The sequence below is a fragment of the Nicotiana tabacum genome, chromosome 16, assembly GCF_000715075.1.
Source record: "Nicotiana tabacum cultivar K326 chromosome 16, ASM71507v2, whole genome shotgun sequence".
NCBI lineage: Eukaryota > Viridiplantae > Streptophyta > Magnoliopsida > Solanales > Solanaceae > Nicotiana > Nicotiana tabacum.
Genome location: NC_134095.1, coordinates 26,660,311 through 26,680,085, shown reverse-complemented (window position 1 = coordinate 26,680,085; position 19,775 = coordinate 26,660,311). Strand labels below are relative to the sequence as shown.

General features: G+C 34.1%; 1 protein-coding gene and 1 long non-coding RNA gene across 2 annotated transcripts; one reads left to right on the top strand and one right to left on the bottom strand.

Annotated features, from left to right (window-relative positions):
- Positions 1-646: 646 nt before the first annotated feature.
- LOC142170181 (uncharacterized) lies at positions 647-2,257 on the top strand. The gene is made up of 2 exons (XM_075232019.1): positions 647-1,107; positions 1,504-2,257. Exons 1-2 carry the CDS (start codon positions 647-649, stop codon positions 2,255-2,257), a joined length of 1,215 nt encoding a protein of 404 aa, XP_075088120.1.
- Positions 2,258-5,985: 3,728 nt separating this feature from the next.
- LOC107784229 (uncharacterized) lies at positions 5,986-9,040 on the bottom strand. The gene is made up of 3 exons (XR_001647651.2): positions 8,912-9,040; positions 8,511-8,579; positions 5,986-6,247 (listed from the first exon to the last, which is right to left on the bottom strand). It is a non-coding gene; the product is annotated as an uncharacterized LOC107784229 (long non-coding RNA).
- Between the last annotated feature and the right edge of the window lie 10,735 nt (positions 9,041-19,775).

The window sequence follows — 19,775 nt, the reverse complement described above, 5'->3', positions numbered from 1 at the left end:
TAAATTATAATTTTTGTCATACATACATGTTAAAATTAATCTACTCTCATTGAAGTTATTTCGCATATAGGTCACGTTTCTGTAGCTACAAATACGTTACTTGCTTCGAACAGAGGAAAACGTATACTTGATTATTTCTCTATCTTTGAAATAGGTCAGTCCATAAATATTACTTTAAATATTCCAACATTATTACTTTTCTAATTATTTAATCATATGTAAACATTGGCTATTCCAATACCAGGATCAACATCAGGTACATATGATGATGATGCTGCGGCAAACACTTTAACTTCCAGAGTTACTTCAAAGAGAGGTATGTATCTATCTACTAAAGTAATAATTTATATATTAATACTTCTATATGTGACATAATTGTTATTTACCATGTACAGGTAGAAAAAATTTAGAAGTCAATTTACAAAATGATAATCTAATGCCAAAAAGTTACATACATTTAAAGAAAATTCCAAATTGTAAATTTTGTGGAGCAAAACGATTTCAATATGAACCACTAACTTTTTGTTGTGATAATGGATCAATTAAATTGATCTCACATCAAATGCCTGAAGAGTTACGAAATTTGTTTTTAGGTGACACTGATGAATCTAGATATTTTCGCACTTATAGTAGAACCTACAATAATATGTTTGCATTTACTTCACTTGAAGTAAATTATGATAGAGAATTAGCAAAAAGAAATCGTGGCATCTATACATTTAGAGTTCAGGGACAAATGTACCACTTCATCGATGATTTGGTACCTTCAAGAGCAACAGGAAAATTTTTACAGTTATATTTCTACGACAATGAAAATGAGCTAACAAATCGAATGGCCTTATCGGATAAAATTAATGAAACAGTTATCAAGAAACTCATGGATATACTAAAGGTCAATCCTTATTCCTCTTTTCTGAGATCATTAAGAGATGTTCCAAATTTATCTGAATTTTACATTGCACTTAAATCAAATTCTAGCTTAGACCAACGAACATATAATTTACCAACTGCATCTAAAGTTGGTGCAATAATATGGATAGAAGACCAAACAAATGACAGAATTTCCACACCACATATTCGAATATACACTCACAGCAATAGAAGCCAGTTGGTAAATTATTATTATGGATATTATGATCCATTACAATACCCATTGTTATTCCCATATGGTCAAAATGGATAACATTGTGGTATTAAAAAAATTTAAAAAACATATAATTATTCAAATTACCAAGTATACTGTGAATGTGAACAACTGCCAAGTATAAGGAACATGACTTCAATCGATGGGCTGCTTGATATGGAATCTGAAGTTGTATCAAAAGGAAAAAAGAAAAGAGAAACAGTTTCTTGTCGTGAATATTATTGTTACAAAATTCAAACAAGAGACAATTAACCGAATGAAACTTTACAGAGGGTATTTCAATAGTATATTGTTGACCAATATATAAAACTTGAGACACAAAGATTAGATTTTATTTTATTTAATCGAGATTTATTTAGAGTTGAAGTACTACAAGGGATTATTGATCTTTTAAGACAAGGAGAAAGAGATGCTTCAAATATTGGAAAAAAAATATTTCTTCCTGGTAGTTTTATAGGAGGTCCAAGAGACATGCGTCGAAGATATATGGATGCTATTGTATTGGTACAACGTTTTGGAAAGCCCGACATACTTTTAACAATGACTTGCAATCCTTCTTGGCCTGAAATACAAGAACATTTATTGCCAACAGATGAGGTCCAAAATAGACCCGATTTAATAGGTAGAGTATTTAGAGCAAAAGTAGAAGAACTTAAAGCAGATATTAAGAAAAAGAATATTTTTGGAAAGGTTGCAGCTTTTATGTATACTATCGAGTTTCAGAAACGCCGTCTTCCACATGTTCATTTCCTTATTATACTCAAAGATAGATACAAATTACTCACTCCACAAGCTTATGATAAAATTGTTCGTGCTGAATTACCTGATCGCAACACAGACCCTGATCTATATAAACTTGTAATTAAATACATGATTCATGGACCTTGTGGCTATTTAAATCCTACAAATTCTTTCATGGAAAAGAATATCCAAAAGAAATTATTGAACAAACAACAAAGGGAAAAAACTTATATCCATTTTACCGAAGACGAAAAATTACACCAGTCGAAGTTAAAGGACGCAAAATTGATAATTCTTGGGTTGTTCCATACAATCCATATTTACTCTGTAAGTTCAATTGTCATATCAATGTTGAAATATGTTCTGATATAAAAGTTGTCAAATATATTTACAAATATATTTGTAAAGGACATGACAAAATTGCTTTTTCTGTGCATGGTAATGGTACAAATGTAGAAATAAATGAAATTAAAGAATACCAATCCGCAAGATGGGTTTCCCCACCAGAGGCCGCATGGCGTTTGTTTAGATTTTCCATAAGTGAAATGGCTCCAACTGTTTGTCAACTTCAGCTACATCTTGAAGGACAACAATTTATATCTTTCAAAAGTAACCAAAGTGTGAATCAAATAATAAACAATCCAATGGTTAACAAAACAATGTTAACTGAATTTTTTACAATGTACAGGACTAACAAAGATGCTATAAATCTCAATTTACTGTATAAAGAGTTTCCTGAATATTTTGTGTGGTCATCAACTGACAAAATGTGGTCACGTCCAAAACAACGTCCAGCTATTGGACGTATTGTAACATGTCATCCGACAGAAGGAGAAAGATATTATCTTACATTACTTCTAATGAACGTAAGAGGACCCAAATCATATGAAGATCTTCTTAAAGTGAATGAGAAATGTTGCAGTACATTTAGAGAAGCTGCGGAAAAAAGGGGCTTATTACATTCTGATAACAGTTTAATTGAGTGTATGTCTGAAGCAATGACCTATCAAATGCCTTGCAGTTTGAGACGCTTATTTGCGACATTATTAGTTTACTGCAGTCCTGCTAATACAAAAGAACTTTGGGAAAAGTTTGAAGATTCTATGTCAGAAGATTTTAGAAAAATTCCAAATATGAAAAACAAAAGATATCCAGTATTCAGTTTTAAATCACATCAACGAAATTTTATTTTCAATGGGGCATAACATAAATCAATTCAAATTTATTACTGAGAATATTACACCTTCAAGAAAAATAACGGAGGCAAAAGATGTTCATTTTGAAAAAAAATATAATAGTTAGTGAAGAAGATGCACTATTACAAAGAAAATTAAATACTGAACAAAAAAAAGCATACAATATAATTCTTGATAGAATCTTCTCTAATAAACCAGGAGCCTTCTTCATTGACGGTCCTGGTGGAACTGGAAAAACTTTCCTATATCGAGCGTTGTTAGCTACTGTAAGAACAAAAGGATTTATAGCTTTAGCAACTGCAAGTTCTGGTGTCGCCGCTTCAATTCTTCCTGGGGAAGGACTGCTCATTCACGTTTTAAAATTCCCATTGACATTGATGAAAATTTCACTTGCAATATTAGTAAACAAAGTTCATTAGCATCTCTTATTCGAGATTCAAAGTTAATTGTTTGGGATGAAGTCTCAATGGCTAAAAAAAATTGATTGAATCTTTTGATACACTTTTAAAAGATCTCATGGATACAAATATACTCTTTGGTGGGAAAGTCGTAGTTTTCGGAGGAGACTTTAGACAAACACTTCCTGTTGTTCGTAGTGGTAAGAAAGAAGACTTTATTTCTGAAAGCCTATTGTACTCTGATATTTGGAATCATCTGGAAAAATTATGTTTATCTGAGAACATGCGTGCCAAAAGAGATCCTGCATTTTGTAAATATTTAATGAGAATTGGAAATGGACAAGAAAGAACTATTCACTACAACAGAATTGAAATTCCACATAATTTTATCATTCCTTTTACTAATGAAAGCATAATCTTTGGATCTTTTATTCAAAGTAACTTATCCTAATATACATACATTCTTTTCTGATATGTCTTCCATAACTTCCCGTGTTATTTTGACTACAAAAAATAATTTTTTTGATGAAATAAATGATATGCTTATACATCGACTTCCCAACGATGCTAAAGTGTATACTGCTACTGATGAAACTATAGAACCAAATGATCAATCCCAATTTGAAGATTTTTTACATACATTACTTCCTGCTAACTTACCACCTTATAGATTAACCTTAAAAACAAGTTGTCCAGTTATATTATTAAGAAACATAAATCCTTCTGAAGGATTATGTAATGGTACACGATTAATATGTCATGATTTTAAAACGCATGTCATTAGTGCTACTATTGGCGGTGGTGATTTAAAAAATAAACATGTATTTATCCCAAAGATACTATTAGTAGCATCACAAGATGAGAACTTACCAGTTCCTTTTAAAAGAACACAATTTCCAGTTAGATTATGTTTCGCTATGACTATTAACAAAGCTCAAGGTCAAACATTAGATTTTGTTGGAATTTATTTTTCGTGAACCAGTTTTTTCACATGGTCAACTTTATGTTGCTTTATCTAGGGCAAAAAGTTCAGAAAACGTAAAAATACTAATATGTCCGCCCACAACAGACGACACAGATGACCACTCTACCTATAACGTAGTTTATGAAGAAATCATCCGAAAAGCATTCCTATCTTGATCATTATTCCCTTAATAAATACCATGTTAGTCCTTTCCAGAATATTATTTAGAAAGCCCATTTCACATCGTCTGCTTCTTCATTGGATTGAATTAGAATGCGCAAGCTGTAATTTCTCCGAAAGGTTTGTGACTTATTCTGTATAAAGATTGGGCTGAGATTTTCCGTTTCTTTTTCCGAATATGATATGCTAATATTACTACATTTCACTTACTCTTGTAGGTTGTTGTTTACACTGGAAAGCTAAAATTTTTGTTTACTCTACTGACTTAGCTCTTGTGAAGCTACACATAATGCTTGGTTAGATCTAAGCTCCCAAAAACAGGTGCTCTACAATTGCTACTCTTGCCCCGATTGGAAGTGCCTTCTCTCTGTTTAATGAGTTTTTTTAAACTTTTTTCTGCACTTCTCTTTCTTCTCCCGTCTTCGATGTCAGAACCACATGATCTAAGTTCACCTGAAGATTAGATGAAAGAAAAAAAAAAAGGCACAAAGGTGAGAGTGTAATACTCCTTTTGTCCAAATATTTCTGAAATAACAACATTTCATTTATCTACTCAGAACTGGTGTCTTGAAGATTAGAACACTAACAGGAATGCAATGAGTACATATTAAGGAAGATGGATAGGATTCCGTAAACTTACTCCAATCAAGATTATGTATATATATATATATATATATATATATATATATATATATATATATATATAGAGAGAGAGAGAGAGAGAGAGAGAGAGAGAGAGAGAGAGAGAGAGAGAGAGAGAGAGAGAGAGAGAGAGAGAGATATCCTCTGCATTGGAAGATTGATTTTATATATATTCCCAGATGCTCCTCGAGTTTCATTGGTGTTATTCTATTTGATAAATGCATACTGTATATCTGCCAGAGGGATTCTAACTGAGGTTTTGAGTTGCTATTGCAAAACATCAATAGCATAGAGCTTTTAGGAGTGAAGAAATAGGCTCAATTAGATTGATTTAGGCAAAATTATTGACAAGGAAAGGATCAGTCAATTTGCCTTTCAAAGTTCAACAATCCGATAACATTCAAATAAAATTATTCTAATTGAAAGTCCTTTCAAATTCTTTATATAATAAGATTCTGACATAATTTTTTCATCTATTTTACGTTGTTACATTTATTACATGTTATTGTTATGTTCGCTCAATGTATTTTGGCTGTTTCCGTGATGTTATATGGACTAACATCATTTTTTTTTTTTGCACCAGGTATTTATATACCCATATTGTTAAAAAATTGCCAGATATCTGTCACAACTCACAACCCAAAATCCCACCGTATGAGTCGTGATGACACTTAGTATCTAAGACTAAGTAAGTCGGTTATAATAACAATTCAAGCCATTTTTATTTTTAAAATAGATAATCGAAACCAACAGCAAAAATAAAGATACAACCTCCCAAGACTGGTAGTACTGAGTCACGAACTCTAACTGAATACATGAAATGATCGGAAGGAAATTAAATATACAATATTGCTCGAATAATATATGATAGTACGATAAAAGAGAAAGACTCCAAGGGACTACGACGACCAAACAGCTCTACCTTGAATCCTTGCGATCACTCTCTAACTCTTTCCGAGTCCTATATCTCCAATACCTGGCTCTGTACATAAAAAAATGTACAGAAGTATAGTAAGAGTACACCACAGCGGTACCCAGTAAGTATCAAGACTAACCTCGGTGGAGTAGTGACGAGGTACAGTCAAGACACATCTAATAACCTATGCAATATAGCATACCACAATAATAGGAAACAAATAGCAATGATACCAACAATTATCAACTAGTGATATAAACAACAGGACAACAGGAACACCATAAATATCGCTCAACAAACTATGATTACAAGTACAACCATTTAATCAAGTCCTTCAATTACACATATTTCATCTAAAAGTTTTCCAAATAATAATCTTTAGAATATAATACTTACCAATAAATATATTTCGAATATACTTCCTTCAAATAAATATCCTTCAAATCTAATTCTTTGAAATAATATTTTGAATATAATTCTTTCAAATAAAAGTCACATTGTGACACCTCATTTCACAATCATAAAAATACGGGTCTCAGCCCACCTTCATATTTTTCGTAATACGGGCCTCACCCCACTTTCATATTTCCACGGCACCTCGTGCCCATATTTCTATCACAACTGCACGGACAACTCACATGCCAAAAATATCAATATATAAAAAAATATGCACGACCAATTTACTTTACAAATAGTTTGAGTGGAGAAAATGACATTGCACTTAAATTAAAGCATCATATAAACTATTGATTTGGATGTAAAACTTATTAATTTAAAACATAATAGTAATTTCTTTTATTTAAAACAATTCAATCATTGAAAATCGTTAAAACCCAAAAATATAAATCTTCAAAGTCTCGTACTAAAAAGTTAAAGTGAACACAATGCAACAAGGAGCAAAATCGCTAAAAACCAAAAATATAAATGTTCAAAGTCTAGTACTAAAAAGTCAAAGTGAACACAATGCAACAAGGAGCACAAAACACATAATAATAATAATAATGTCAACTAGTACATCACGGAAGAAGATAAGAATTTACATATTAATGAAACAAAATCACCAAAGACAAGAACATAAATAAAGATATATCAACAGGGCACTACCGAGGTACCGCCTCGTAGTCCTAAATCATAAATAAATTCACAATATCTCATTTTCTTATATCACCGCGGGAGCCTTCACATATAATTTTAAATAAAACAATTTTCCCCGAAATAGCATCCCGCGTTTTAGCCACCCTTATCACACCGCATGACTTCTAGTAGTTCCCCTACTAGCCACGCGTTTCAAGTCACCCTTATCTCACCGCATGCGTTTCAACACCCTGGCCTTATATCACCGCATGCGTATCAATATCACAATATTTCACAAATCGCACCTCAAGTGCCTAAATATCACAACATAATACAACTTGCACCTCAAGTGCCCAATTATCGCAGCATAATACAACTTGCACCTCAAGTGATCACATATCAAAGCATATCACAAATTGCACATCAAGTGCTCAAATATTACAACATATCACAAATTTCACATCCAGTGCTCAAATCTTACAGCATATCACAAATTTCACGTCAAGTGCTCAAATATTACAACATATCATAAATTTCACATCCAGTGCTCAAATCCTACAACAAATCACAAATTTCACGTCATGTGCTCAAATATTACAACATATCATAAATTTCACATCAGGTGCCCAAATATTACAACTTGTCACATGAATCAACAATACATTATTTTTCCATAATAAGAAGCCAACGACTCGGTCATAATGCGCACACAAATTCTAACAAAATATCTGGGAGTGAAAACTCAACAAAATAATATTTCACAATTTAACACTTCGCCTCAATATGATTTACAACCTTTATAACTCAATATCAATTTCAACAACATGAATTGAAAAGAAATTCATCAAGGGACTACACATTTTTTTTTAATTCACAACTTCATGAAATAGATAGATTTATTCATCTTATTAACTAAATTTCTCATTTAAATTGTATGTAGATAAAATCAATAATGAAAATTATTTTCATAAAAATAGCAACTCAAACAAACACAGAATTCACATAAAAGTCAAGTAGCAATCGCACCAAATTATCATATAAAAATAATCTAGACAAATAAGAGATTTAATAAATCCAAACAATTTTCTAATTTAATACATAAGGTTGTCTACGAATTTTAACCGATATAGTTTGCACATATAAACCAAGTACGTACTCGTCACCTCGCGAACATGGTTTTCAATCACACAATTTTCACATAAGACTCAATGCCTAAGGGGAAATTCCCCCACACAAGGTTAGACAAGATACTTACCTCAAATCACGCCATCTCAATCCAATAATTGACATTTTCCTCGATTATCCAACTCTGAATGGTTCGTATCTAGCCAAAAATAATTCAATACAATCAACACAGATTATTGGAATCAATCCCATGTGAAAATACCAAATTTCCCAATAAAATCCGAAATTAGATAAAAAATCACCCGTGGGGCCCACGTCTCGGAATCCGACGAAAGTTACAAAATATGAACGCCCATTCAACCACGAGTCCAACCATACCAAAATTACTAAATTCCAACAACAAATCGACCTCCAAATCTTAAATCTAAGGTATAGAGAATTTCTACCATTTTCAACCCAATTCACTAATTTCATGATAAAAACAACAATAGATTCATGTATTTTAACCAAAATCGAGTTAGAATCACTTACCCCAATCCATATGGTGAAAATCGCCTAAAAAATCGCTTTAATCCGAGCTCCATAGCTCCAAATGTGTTAAAAATGGATGAAACTCGCGTTTTGTAATTTGTCCAAGTAAGTCGCAAGTGTCGAATACGATTTATAAATCGCATTGGGTAACTGCGATTTGCCTGTGCCCTAGAACACAGCATTACCCGCCTTCAGTAAATCCATCATAACTTTTTGTACAAATGTCCAAATGATGAACGGTTTGAAGCGTTAGTAACTAGACTCAAAGACCTTTAATTTGATAGGTTGTGCATCACATAACACCTTATATATATATGTAGATGTGCTCGTCCAAAGTGTGATCTTGTGCTTGCTCATTTAGAATTTTAGTCTATCTTGAAATTTTCCAATTTGGCTTAGACTTAGGCTTCTCCTTAGACCCCAAATCACTTATAATATACTTCGTACGCTTATTATCATATCCAATTGATATCCATCATATTAATAGTCCGTCATTGCGCACAAAATAATATAATTAGCGCACATCAACTTTCTTAATAGCTTAAGTACTTCAAAAAATTTCTGAGGTGTTACAATATTCCTCCATAAGTTTCCTTATACTACAGTTGGAGCCTCAAAACTGTTACATCTTTGCGTAAATTAGCTCTTCATAGCATATTTAAGTTTGAACATTAACCAAATTATGTTGTTGATTCTCTGTAATTTTTGTTGGGCCCGGGCATAGCACGGGCTTCCCCTACTAGTAATAGAATAAGAGCTAGTTTTGCCTTTTTGTGTATATATGTTTCGTTTTCCCCGCTATGAATACAAATTCTTTTATTTGTAGCTCAATTCAGGGGGAGAAGATCCCCAAATCAAGCTCTTTTTTGTTATGATTCTATGAATAAAATTCCTCTTGATGGCTGCATAACGGTTGGGTATTAATGCAAAAATTCTTTATAACAGCTGCTCATTGAATACTATTTTTTCCAATCGATATCTTCCTTTCAGATCTCTGTCCTTGGTTCCAATTTCTTCAAAATATATTCAGCATCGGTCACATGTTTGTAACCGGTGCCAAGCTGCCAGCTATTTGCTGACTCATATTTTACTTGTCTTTTCTTCCACGTGTCAACTCGTCGATCATCCACCCGTCGTTCATCAATTTTGCCCCATACACTTATAGGAAATAATTAGATTTTCGTGGGTTATAAACTGGAATATAACTTTTCTCTTAAAGAAGAAGCGTCCTTTTCAATTACTAAAGGAAATTTATTTCGACGATACATCCATATTTCAAAATGCTTATTTGGAAAAGATTTCTTTTTCCTTCTTCAATTTTACACTCCAGACATATCATCTTTGAAATGTTGTAGAATCAAAGTACATCACAGTCGCAATAATTCGGCATCTCGTGTGCGTTACATTATTATCTTAGACAGATAAACGATTGTGGATTTTGTAGCCATTTGCTCGCCCACTTTGCTAGTGTAAACATACATATTTTTTCATTTCTTTCTTAGAATAAGCCATCACCAATTATTGTCATATATAGTGGTCCTCAACAGAAATATAAAAGGGTTGGTTAAAGTTTGAGACAGAAGTTGTAAATATAAAAAGAATAATTGGTTGTTGCTTTTCGCATATTAATATGAAGTATGGAAATTCCAACTGAATAGTAGTATATGAAAATTCGCAATTTAACTTAGCGAAATACGTCAAAAATGGCCGAGTAGAACTCAATTCAATCGTTTTTTGGAATTACCAAACCTAGACCCAATCTTTTCATGTATAGAGGAATCATGGCCCAACTTTAACCATGAAAACGATTGCAAATAATAGATTGATATTGCAATTGAATGGAATATTCTTTAATGATAAGCACAAATTACCCATAGGGTAGTGGAAAATAGGCTAACAACTGGAATAGTATTTCTTTTTCTTAAAGAGGAAAGCTTTTCAAATACAAAAGGATGTTTGTTGAGCTGATACATGAATTTATAGAAAAAGCTATTTGAGAAAAGATTCTTTATTTTTCACCCTTAATTTTTACGCACCAAAGATATAATAATACTGAAGATGTTATAGAACCAAAGCAAGTACGTAATAGTCTGTGATTATGCGGCATCTCGTGTGCGTTATCTTTATCATCTTTGGCATACATAGCAAGAAGACTTTGGAATTTTACAGCCAAATTGTCGTAGACCTATTTTGGTAGTGTGAACACTTAGACAAATGTTTTTTATTCTCTCTTGGACCAGCCATCACCCATTATTGGACTGTACTGGGCCTCAACGGGGATAGAAAAGGGTTTTTTTTTTCCACTTTTAGCCCGCACTAGAAACTATTCACATTCGACAATCGAATAAGTGTATAAAATTTGTATAATTTTTTTATATAATATACAAAATATATATATATAGACAAAAATATACATTGTTTCGATTATTAGTTTGAGAGCGACTATACAGTGTCAGTTCCTTTAAAAAAAGGGTTAGGGAGGTTTTAGACAGAAGATTAAAACGAAACAACCACAAACGTAATATAGTTATACAGGGTATAAAAGATCAAATGGGCTAACACTAGAGGCATATCTAGTGTAGAAACTATGGGTTCAGTGCTCATACCATAGGGCTTTTTGCCCCAAAAATTATTAAATATGTACAAATAATAAATTTTGAACCCATTAAATTAGATGAGACATGGTAGAATTGCGAATCTGAACCCATAAAATTATAGTAACACTTACGCGAGACAATTGAGAATCGAACTCGTAAAACTACAATTTAAATTAAAGCGTCTTAGTCGTTGTATGCTTTTATTTTGCGTCGTTGTTGTTCTAGACTATCTAAGAATTTAGTGCCTAGATGATTAAATAAAACGATTCAACAACTTGTTTGTGTATTCAAAAGTCGAAACTGGCTACAAATTAAAGATCATGCTGAAATGGCTTCATTTTCAAAAATCTCAGGCTCTAAATGCAATGATTATTAAAGAAGCTAACTGTCTAGAATTTAAAATCCAAATCACCAATCCATTTTCTAAGTTGCAATTTCACTTTAGCAGATTTTCATTTTGGAAGTTATATAACCCTTTTCTGAGTTGTTCCAACTTGCTTTACTTTATCAACTAGTTCATTATTTAAGATATATTTTGTACAACAGGTCAAGTGTGAAAGTGTCCTTGAAATTTGTCCTTGTTCAAATAGCGTGGCGTGGACAAGACAGCCTAACCTATGCAGTCACACACCTTTGACAAGTACGCTGTAAATGATTTACTAGATTGGGCACTGACTAAATGTTTACCAAATTATTGTCCGACAATAACATATGGCTAAAAACCTAACTAAAAGTCTAAACCACACAAGAATTTGTTCTTCTCTAGCGATATATATTCTTCAAATAATGTGAGCTGAAGTACAAGAAAGGAATGGAATCTTTCCTTAAAAAATAAAAAGAATAAACTGAGTCATAAATCTGTGGTAGTTATTATTTGCACAAAATCCAGACAATGACCAGAGTCCTCCTCTTATTTAGTTTATTACATAGTGAAATCCTAAATTCGGACTGCTCCTTTGGGGACATACGATGAATGATAATAAAGAAAATTCTTAATTCAAACTCGTGTAGTATATTAAACCTCTCAACCATTAGATATTACCTCAGTTTTAGGCAACGCCGGTGTAAAACACTCTTAATATAGCAAATACCGCTCATTTTGGATTAAACTCGTACGGTTTTTTCCAAACAACCTTACATCATTAACAATATATATTACTATACTTCATATGTTTTTGTTTTTATTATCAAATGAATATGTGAAAACATTATCCAACTCTCAACGCACACTCTCACAGTTCAGCTTCTAAATATAGTTTTACTATTAGAAATTGTGTTATAGGAAATAGTTAGTGACAGGTATGGTCTAGTCTCATTTCTCCCCAAAAGTCATGGACTGGTCATGAAAAGTGGGCTTGGAAGTAGTGGGAGAGTGGGTGGAGCTCAAGAACCCGTGACCTCAAATAGAAAAATTAGTACTCCATTTATTTGTCATATTTTTCTTATTCTGTTCCAAAAATAATGTCATACTTTCTTATTTTGTAACAATTTAACTTTAATTTTTTTTATTTTATCCTAAAGTGTTCAGTTCTTTCTTAAACTCCGTAAACATCACCACATCAATTGAGACGGAGGGAATAGTACTATTTTGTGAAGTCAATTTATGCAGCAATATTCGTGCTTTGGACCAAGACACGACCACTTGAACAACCCCATGTTACGAATTTTTGTCTGTCTCTTGAAGGTCACAAATGGTTACTCATATAGATCCTCTATTCCTCTCCTTAAGGATGTAAAGTGAAGTACTATTTGTTTGAACGTTTCCTTTCTTTATCATATGCTTCACTAATCTAAAATTGTCAATGGCATGGGTCATGCTACTGTGCTGCTGTTTCTTTTGATGGCAACATGACCATTTCTCTTTCCTCTTCGCCATTTATTGTTTGTTTTTGTCTTTTGATCTTTCTCTCTTTCCTTTCATCTTCTTGTCTCCGGTCATTGGCAATTCATTTCCAATCACATGTTTACGGATTTAAAATTTAGAGTTACTTGGTTCAAAATCATCACGATGTAGGTTTGATACTTTATATACATACATACACAAACATATTTCCATTTCTTTTTCACTTTTAATAGTACTATAGTTTTCCGAACTACTGTTGTCTTTTTCAACTTGTGCATAACGGGTAATAAGTCGCAAAGAGAAACTTTAGGAATTGGACTGTAGAAAACCTGCTTGAGAAAATTCTGGCAGAAGAGAGGGACTTGCACTAATTCAGCAAAGTCCCCTATCGACTTTTGACCAGGGTAGTTATTGAACAATCTTTTTGGAAGTTGGAAACCGTAGTATTTTAACGAACAACAAACATGAAAACAGACGACAGAAAATGACTTAATTGTGAAGATTAAAATTATATGCACGGATAATGTAAAGATATTTGCATTAAAAATCTCACCAAATACAGAATCATTTTTGGGATAAGTGAAGAACCACTCTTAATTAATCTAACAACTTGAGATAAACAACTTATTAAGGGGATGCAAATATACACGAACTACGGATATGTTCGCTGTTAAATTGATATATGTACTATATTATTAGTAATTATGGTTAAAAATGATAAAACAAGAAATAAGAAGTTTCAATTTCCGATATTTTCTATTTGCAAAATATTGCTCATTTTACAGTTAGAAACGAGCCTTCTTGCAATACTGTTTAATTGTCAAAAATTTCAGCCCTCACTTTTTCACCCGCCACTTTTTGGTACCACTCCTATTTTTATCCTTAATTTACTACTTCTAGTTTGCTTTCAATCGGTCTAAGGTATCATTTGGCAAGTTATGATTAGATAGGATAACATTATATATTCTATCCATTCACGCACTCGGTTTGTTTCAGAGTTACCTCAAAAATTCACACTATCTTATCTAGGAGGGAAGCCAAAATAGCTATTCAAGAATAACAATTAAAAAAACAAAATGAAAAATTTCAGATAAAGGGCAAAACGGTCGACATATCCGTTTATAGAAGAGTTCGATCTTTCTCCTTTTGGTTAGTTACACTATCTTGCAGCTTGGACTAGGGGCTTATAATATAGGAGAAAAACTTAAACCATAAATACATTAATCTTTCATACCAACATGGGACTTGGGATTAATTGATTCTAACCCAATCATATATCCCAATTTGAATAGACTAGAGATATTCTACCTTATATATGTATGGATAAAATATATTTATATTAAATGATCGCATGAGAAAGTGACACGTGGAGCCGAAGATAGAAGGCAGTCGGATCCGGAGGCAACGATCTCATCTATTACCGGAGAGAATGATGCTCATAAAGGTAAAATAAATGCCTGCCTCCCGGTAGCATCTAATGAAGAATATTCTACAACATTAAGTATACTGCCCGTTATAAAGAATATGGCATTCACTGCCTGTCGTTACACATCCTTCAATGGACCTCATAATTGTCATTAAAGAGGGGCTTGATCCTAAGACCTTGTTCCCTAGGTGCAACTATAGTGAACTCTATTATCATTGTAACACACAAATTTTCTGACAAACATATGCTACACTCTGTTCAAAGCTCAATATAATTTTATCTTCTTGCTCATTTATATCGTTACTATTGTCCCCGGAAGCCCTGCTCTCGGAATTATGACTTCTGCTATTTTATGTCCCCGGAAGCCCTGCTCTCGGAATTATGACTTCTGCTATTTTATCTCCATTTCAAGGCTAAGTATTATATTTTTATCTAATTTAATTATCATTTTGGGATGAAGTTATTTCACTTGTCTATAAACCACACACAAATTCAATTGTACCATTTCACGGGTAAACAATTTGGCGCCCACCATGGGGCTTAGACAATTGTGTAATTGAGTTGATTCTTGCATCTATTACTAACTCGTTTAATTATTTGTTCTTAGAAAAAAATTATAAAAAATGGGAGATAACGGTGTCAACATCGCACACAACGTTGAGGTCTAAGGAAATCAGCCTCAGCACGAGGTTTCAATCCGTGATACCCGTAACAAGGGGAATGAGGCCACGCTAGTCCACGACAGACGGTATCCGCGACATGTTTGAGAAGCAACTCCTGATGATGCTGAAGAAGAGCACGTCGTCGAAGCAGTAAGGATCTTGCTGGAGCAACAAGAGGCCATTATAGGCCATCTCACACGACAAGATAAGGTCATGACAGAGCTGAAACAGGCATTGTCGAGTGTTTCCAACAACATGAATGGACGAGGTCCAGTTCCTCTAGGTACTCTCGCAAATCAAACAACACATAGGATCAACAACAACATTGTCATGACCTAAACGATAGGCCGTGACGGGCACCCAGTACCTTACTCAACCGAATACCAACGTAACGTATCTTTTCGTATCATACTCTTATAGGTAAAGGAGATGGAAAGGCTATCGTGAGATAAGTAGAATAAAACATGAGGAAATACTCAACTTGATATGCCGACTTATACATATGACGTACGGGCCTATAAGGCTAGCATGATCCTTTATATACTCAAAACATAAGCAGACAAGGACATGCAAGTATCTGTATGCATGACATATGTCTACAAGCCTCTAAGATTAATAATATCATATAGGTCGGGACAGGTCCCCGCCATACTAATCAATACACGTCCTAGTCATACCGACCAAATAAGCAACTTCGGAGCAAATAGAGCGCACCAACATCTTCCACTGAGCTGATAGCCTACTTGGAGGACTCTCAACCTGTCTATTGGGACCTGCGGGAATGACATGTAACATCCCCGGGAAAAAGAAACGTCAGTACAAATAATGTACCGAGTATGTAAGGAATGAAAATCAGTAAACAATAGACATAAGAGAAACATGGAGTAAAAGTCTAAAAGACTCAATATGTAAGTCTGGATAACTCTGTAAATCATGAAATACTTATAGTGTCATGCATATGCGTATGAATGTCATGTCGTGCATAGATACATGTGTTCATAACATCATCAAACATTTGAGGGCATCCCATCATATCATCTCAGCCACTGTAGGTAAAATCATCAATGTATACCAGCTGATCAGGTGGTGGTGCGTGTATAATGCCGTAACTTTTTTTATATTCCATATACATATATATACACATATAACGCCATGTTGTCATGGGTCAATGTACATGTATAAATGAATGCAATGCATGAGAAGTATGTTAATAAAATCTTTTGGAATGTCATAAGACCATTATGTCTTTGAGTAATATCATGAAGTAAGCTTTTTTCAACTTACGTATTTTTCTGAGACCCATGAACAGAAGATGTAATAATAAGATACATGAAAATTCAAGAACATAGGCACCTCTAATACTTCTATGAATAAAGTTATTTATAAAAGTTGTGCATTTGCTCGTTTTATTTGTGTCGTATAGATCATGCCAAAAGGAAGAAGGGATAGCCTTAACATACCTGAGCCGATTCTCTTGAAAATCCCTCTAACACACGTCTTTTGCGAAAAATACGTAATGACGGATTGAATTAGGGAAATATCCGTATGATATTCTTGAGAAAGATTGCACCGTACTCCCTTAGTATCGCAAATTCCCATATTGTTAACTAGTCTCATATGAATTTTTGTAGCAAATCACATTCCTATTATTCACATTCCTATTATTTTGAATGAGTTTGCTGAAGCTTTCCATTGTTTTATAGAGATACAAATGAATTAAAATGGTTTTTAAGTCTTTGGGTGTGGGCCCCACACTTTTGATGACTTGGCCAACAAATTTCCTTAAACGTGACACCTTGCTACTTGGAGTAAGAGTCACTTATTTGGGCTAGTGTGCTGCCATGTCGGGTGGGGGGTTTGGTTTATCCAAAATTATCCACTCATTTCCTTAATTAACTTGTTAAACCCCCACTAATCCAATAATTAACCAATTATCCATATAATTAAGAATTATCTCAAATTGTCAAACTTCGATGAAACTTATTTTCTTCGATTCATTTACCCTCTCACCTTTATGAATTACTTATCACTTGTTTGAAATAGAATAATACTTATAATCTCCAAATAATCTTGTCCTTGAATTGATGTCAATTATCTTACGACAATTTCAACGTACAATACTATGAGGTGTAATATCGCCGTAATATAATAATGCGGAGTGTAACATCGACGTAATACTGTAGGGCGTAACATGATCGTAATATAATACTACGGAGCGTAACATCGACGTAATAATGAGGGGCGTAACATCATTGTAATGTAATACTGCGGAGCGTGACATCTCATTTCCGAGATTATATCAATTTACTTATGGCGTACTTCCACGTACGAAAACATGGGGTGTAACATCATTCCTCCCTTTGGAACATTCGTCGTCGAATGTTGACTGATGCACTTATCATTCTCCTAATCCATAGCTCTTGCAAATACTTTAATACTCTCCTTGCCATTCGCAACTATTCCTTGAATAAATCCAAAGGCCAAGACATTTCCCCCTTTAGGCCTCTTTCTCACACTATGACTTGTGATCGGAATCATTCCAATATTGTAACTGTTGTTATCTTCCATCATGTAGCATGTACGACTATGACCTTGTAAGTGCGCCTACGCAACTCTTCTCTCTTTTTTCCTCCTGTTTTTAGCCATTACTGAAGTTCTTCGCATGGTACTTTGTCGAACTTATGAATATTGCTATATCTTATTTTATATACCCAGTTATCTATCCGCACATTTTACTCTGATTTATCGTTGCTGAGGTCTGCTACCAAACTCTAGGTTACTCTTGTTGCTTATCCGATATGTATAAATCTAAGTCCTTAATGCTTATTCATTACTGTTCATCTTAATAATGATGGCCTATTCTTATCTCATACTTTGTAACTTTTATCCATCCATTGTTGACTCACCTTAATGTTGATCAATACTGTAACGACCCGGTCGGTCGTTTTAAGAATTTATGCCCCGATCCCCTATTAACTGCTTCCCCAATATCTTTTTCTGCTATTGTGATTTGCTGGGATGGTTCACTTTGAGTTTCGGAGTGTTTTGAGACACTTAGTCTTTAAATGAAAGTTTAAGTCTTAGATTTTAGACCGTAGTCGGAGCAGTATATAGATGGCTCCGAAATGGAATTCTGTATATTCTATTAGCTCCGTTGTGTGATTTCAGGCTTAGAGGCATGTCCGGATCGTGTTTTTGAGGTCGGTTGAAATGGCGAAAGTTGAATTTTTGGAGTTTCGGGCCACTATTGGAATTTTTTATATCAGGCCAGAATCCGATTCTGGAAGTTGGAGTAGGTTCGTAGTGTTGAATATGACTTGTGTGCAAAATTTAAGGTCAATCAGATGTGGTTTGGTCAGTTTCGGTTTAGATTGAAGGGTGATTCGTGGTTTAAGCATTGTCTGATGTGATTTGAGGGCTTGACTAAGTTCGTATGATATTTTACGATTGATTGATATGTTTTGTTGAGGTACTGGGGGCCTCGGGTGAGTTTCAGATGCTTAACGGATTGGTTTGGGACTTAGACATTTGGCTGAAGTTTGCTGCACCTGCAGATTTTAGACCGCAGGTGCGGTGCCGAAGAAGCGGTTGGGAAGCCGCAAAAACAAAGATGGACCTTGGCAGCTGAGACCGCAGGTGCAGCTGGGGGACCGCAGAAACGGGCTCGCAGATACGGCCCCAGCCAAGTTAAGTGGCTTTCACACCTGTGATAATTTTTCCGTAGGTGCGGGATCGCAGCTGCGGCCCCATGAGCGCAAAAGAGGAAATCGCTAGGCAAAAAAGGGGATTTTCCAGGGTTTGAAATTTTATAACATAAAATTCGATTTGAAACTCAGTGGGAGGCGATTTCTCGAGGGATTTTGAAGGAGAACTATTGGGTAACTAATTCTAACTCGATTTTGATCATATTACATTAATCTGTTGTTAAATTCTTCATCTAATTAAGTAATTTGAGGGTTGAAGTTTGGAAAATGGAGGAAAAGTTTCCCAATCAAAAATCTGAGATTTGAGTGGGAATTAGGAGTTGGTTTTGGATGATTTTTGTATGAGTGATCTCGTGATTGAATGGGTATTCATAATTTGCGTCTTTTACCCGATTCAGAGACGTGGGCCCGGGAAGGATTTTTGGGCGTTTTTCTATTTTATTGCCTTAGCTTCGATTTCATTAGTTAAATTAGTTGTTTGTAGTTATATTTACGTTATGTAATTGATCTGATTAGATTTGGGCCACTCGGAGTTAGATACTCGTGGCAAGAGCGTGATTTCGGATTGATTTGAGCTTGGTTAGAGGTAAGTGTCTTGCCTAACCTTGTGTGGGGGAACTCCCCTTAGGATT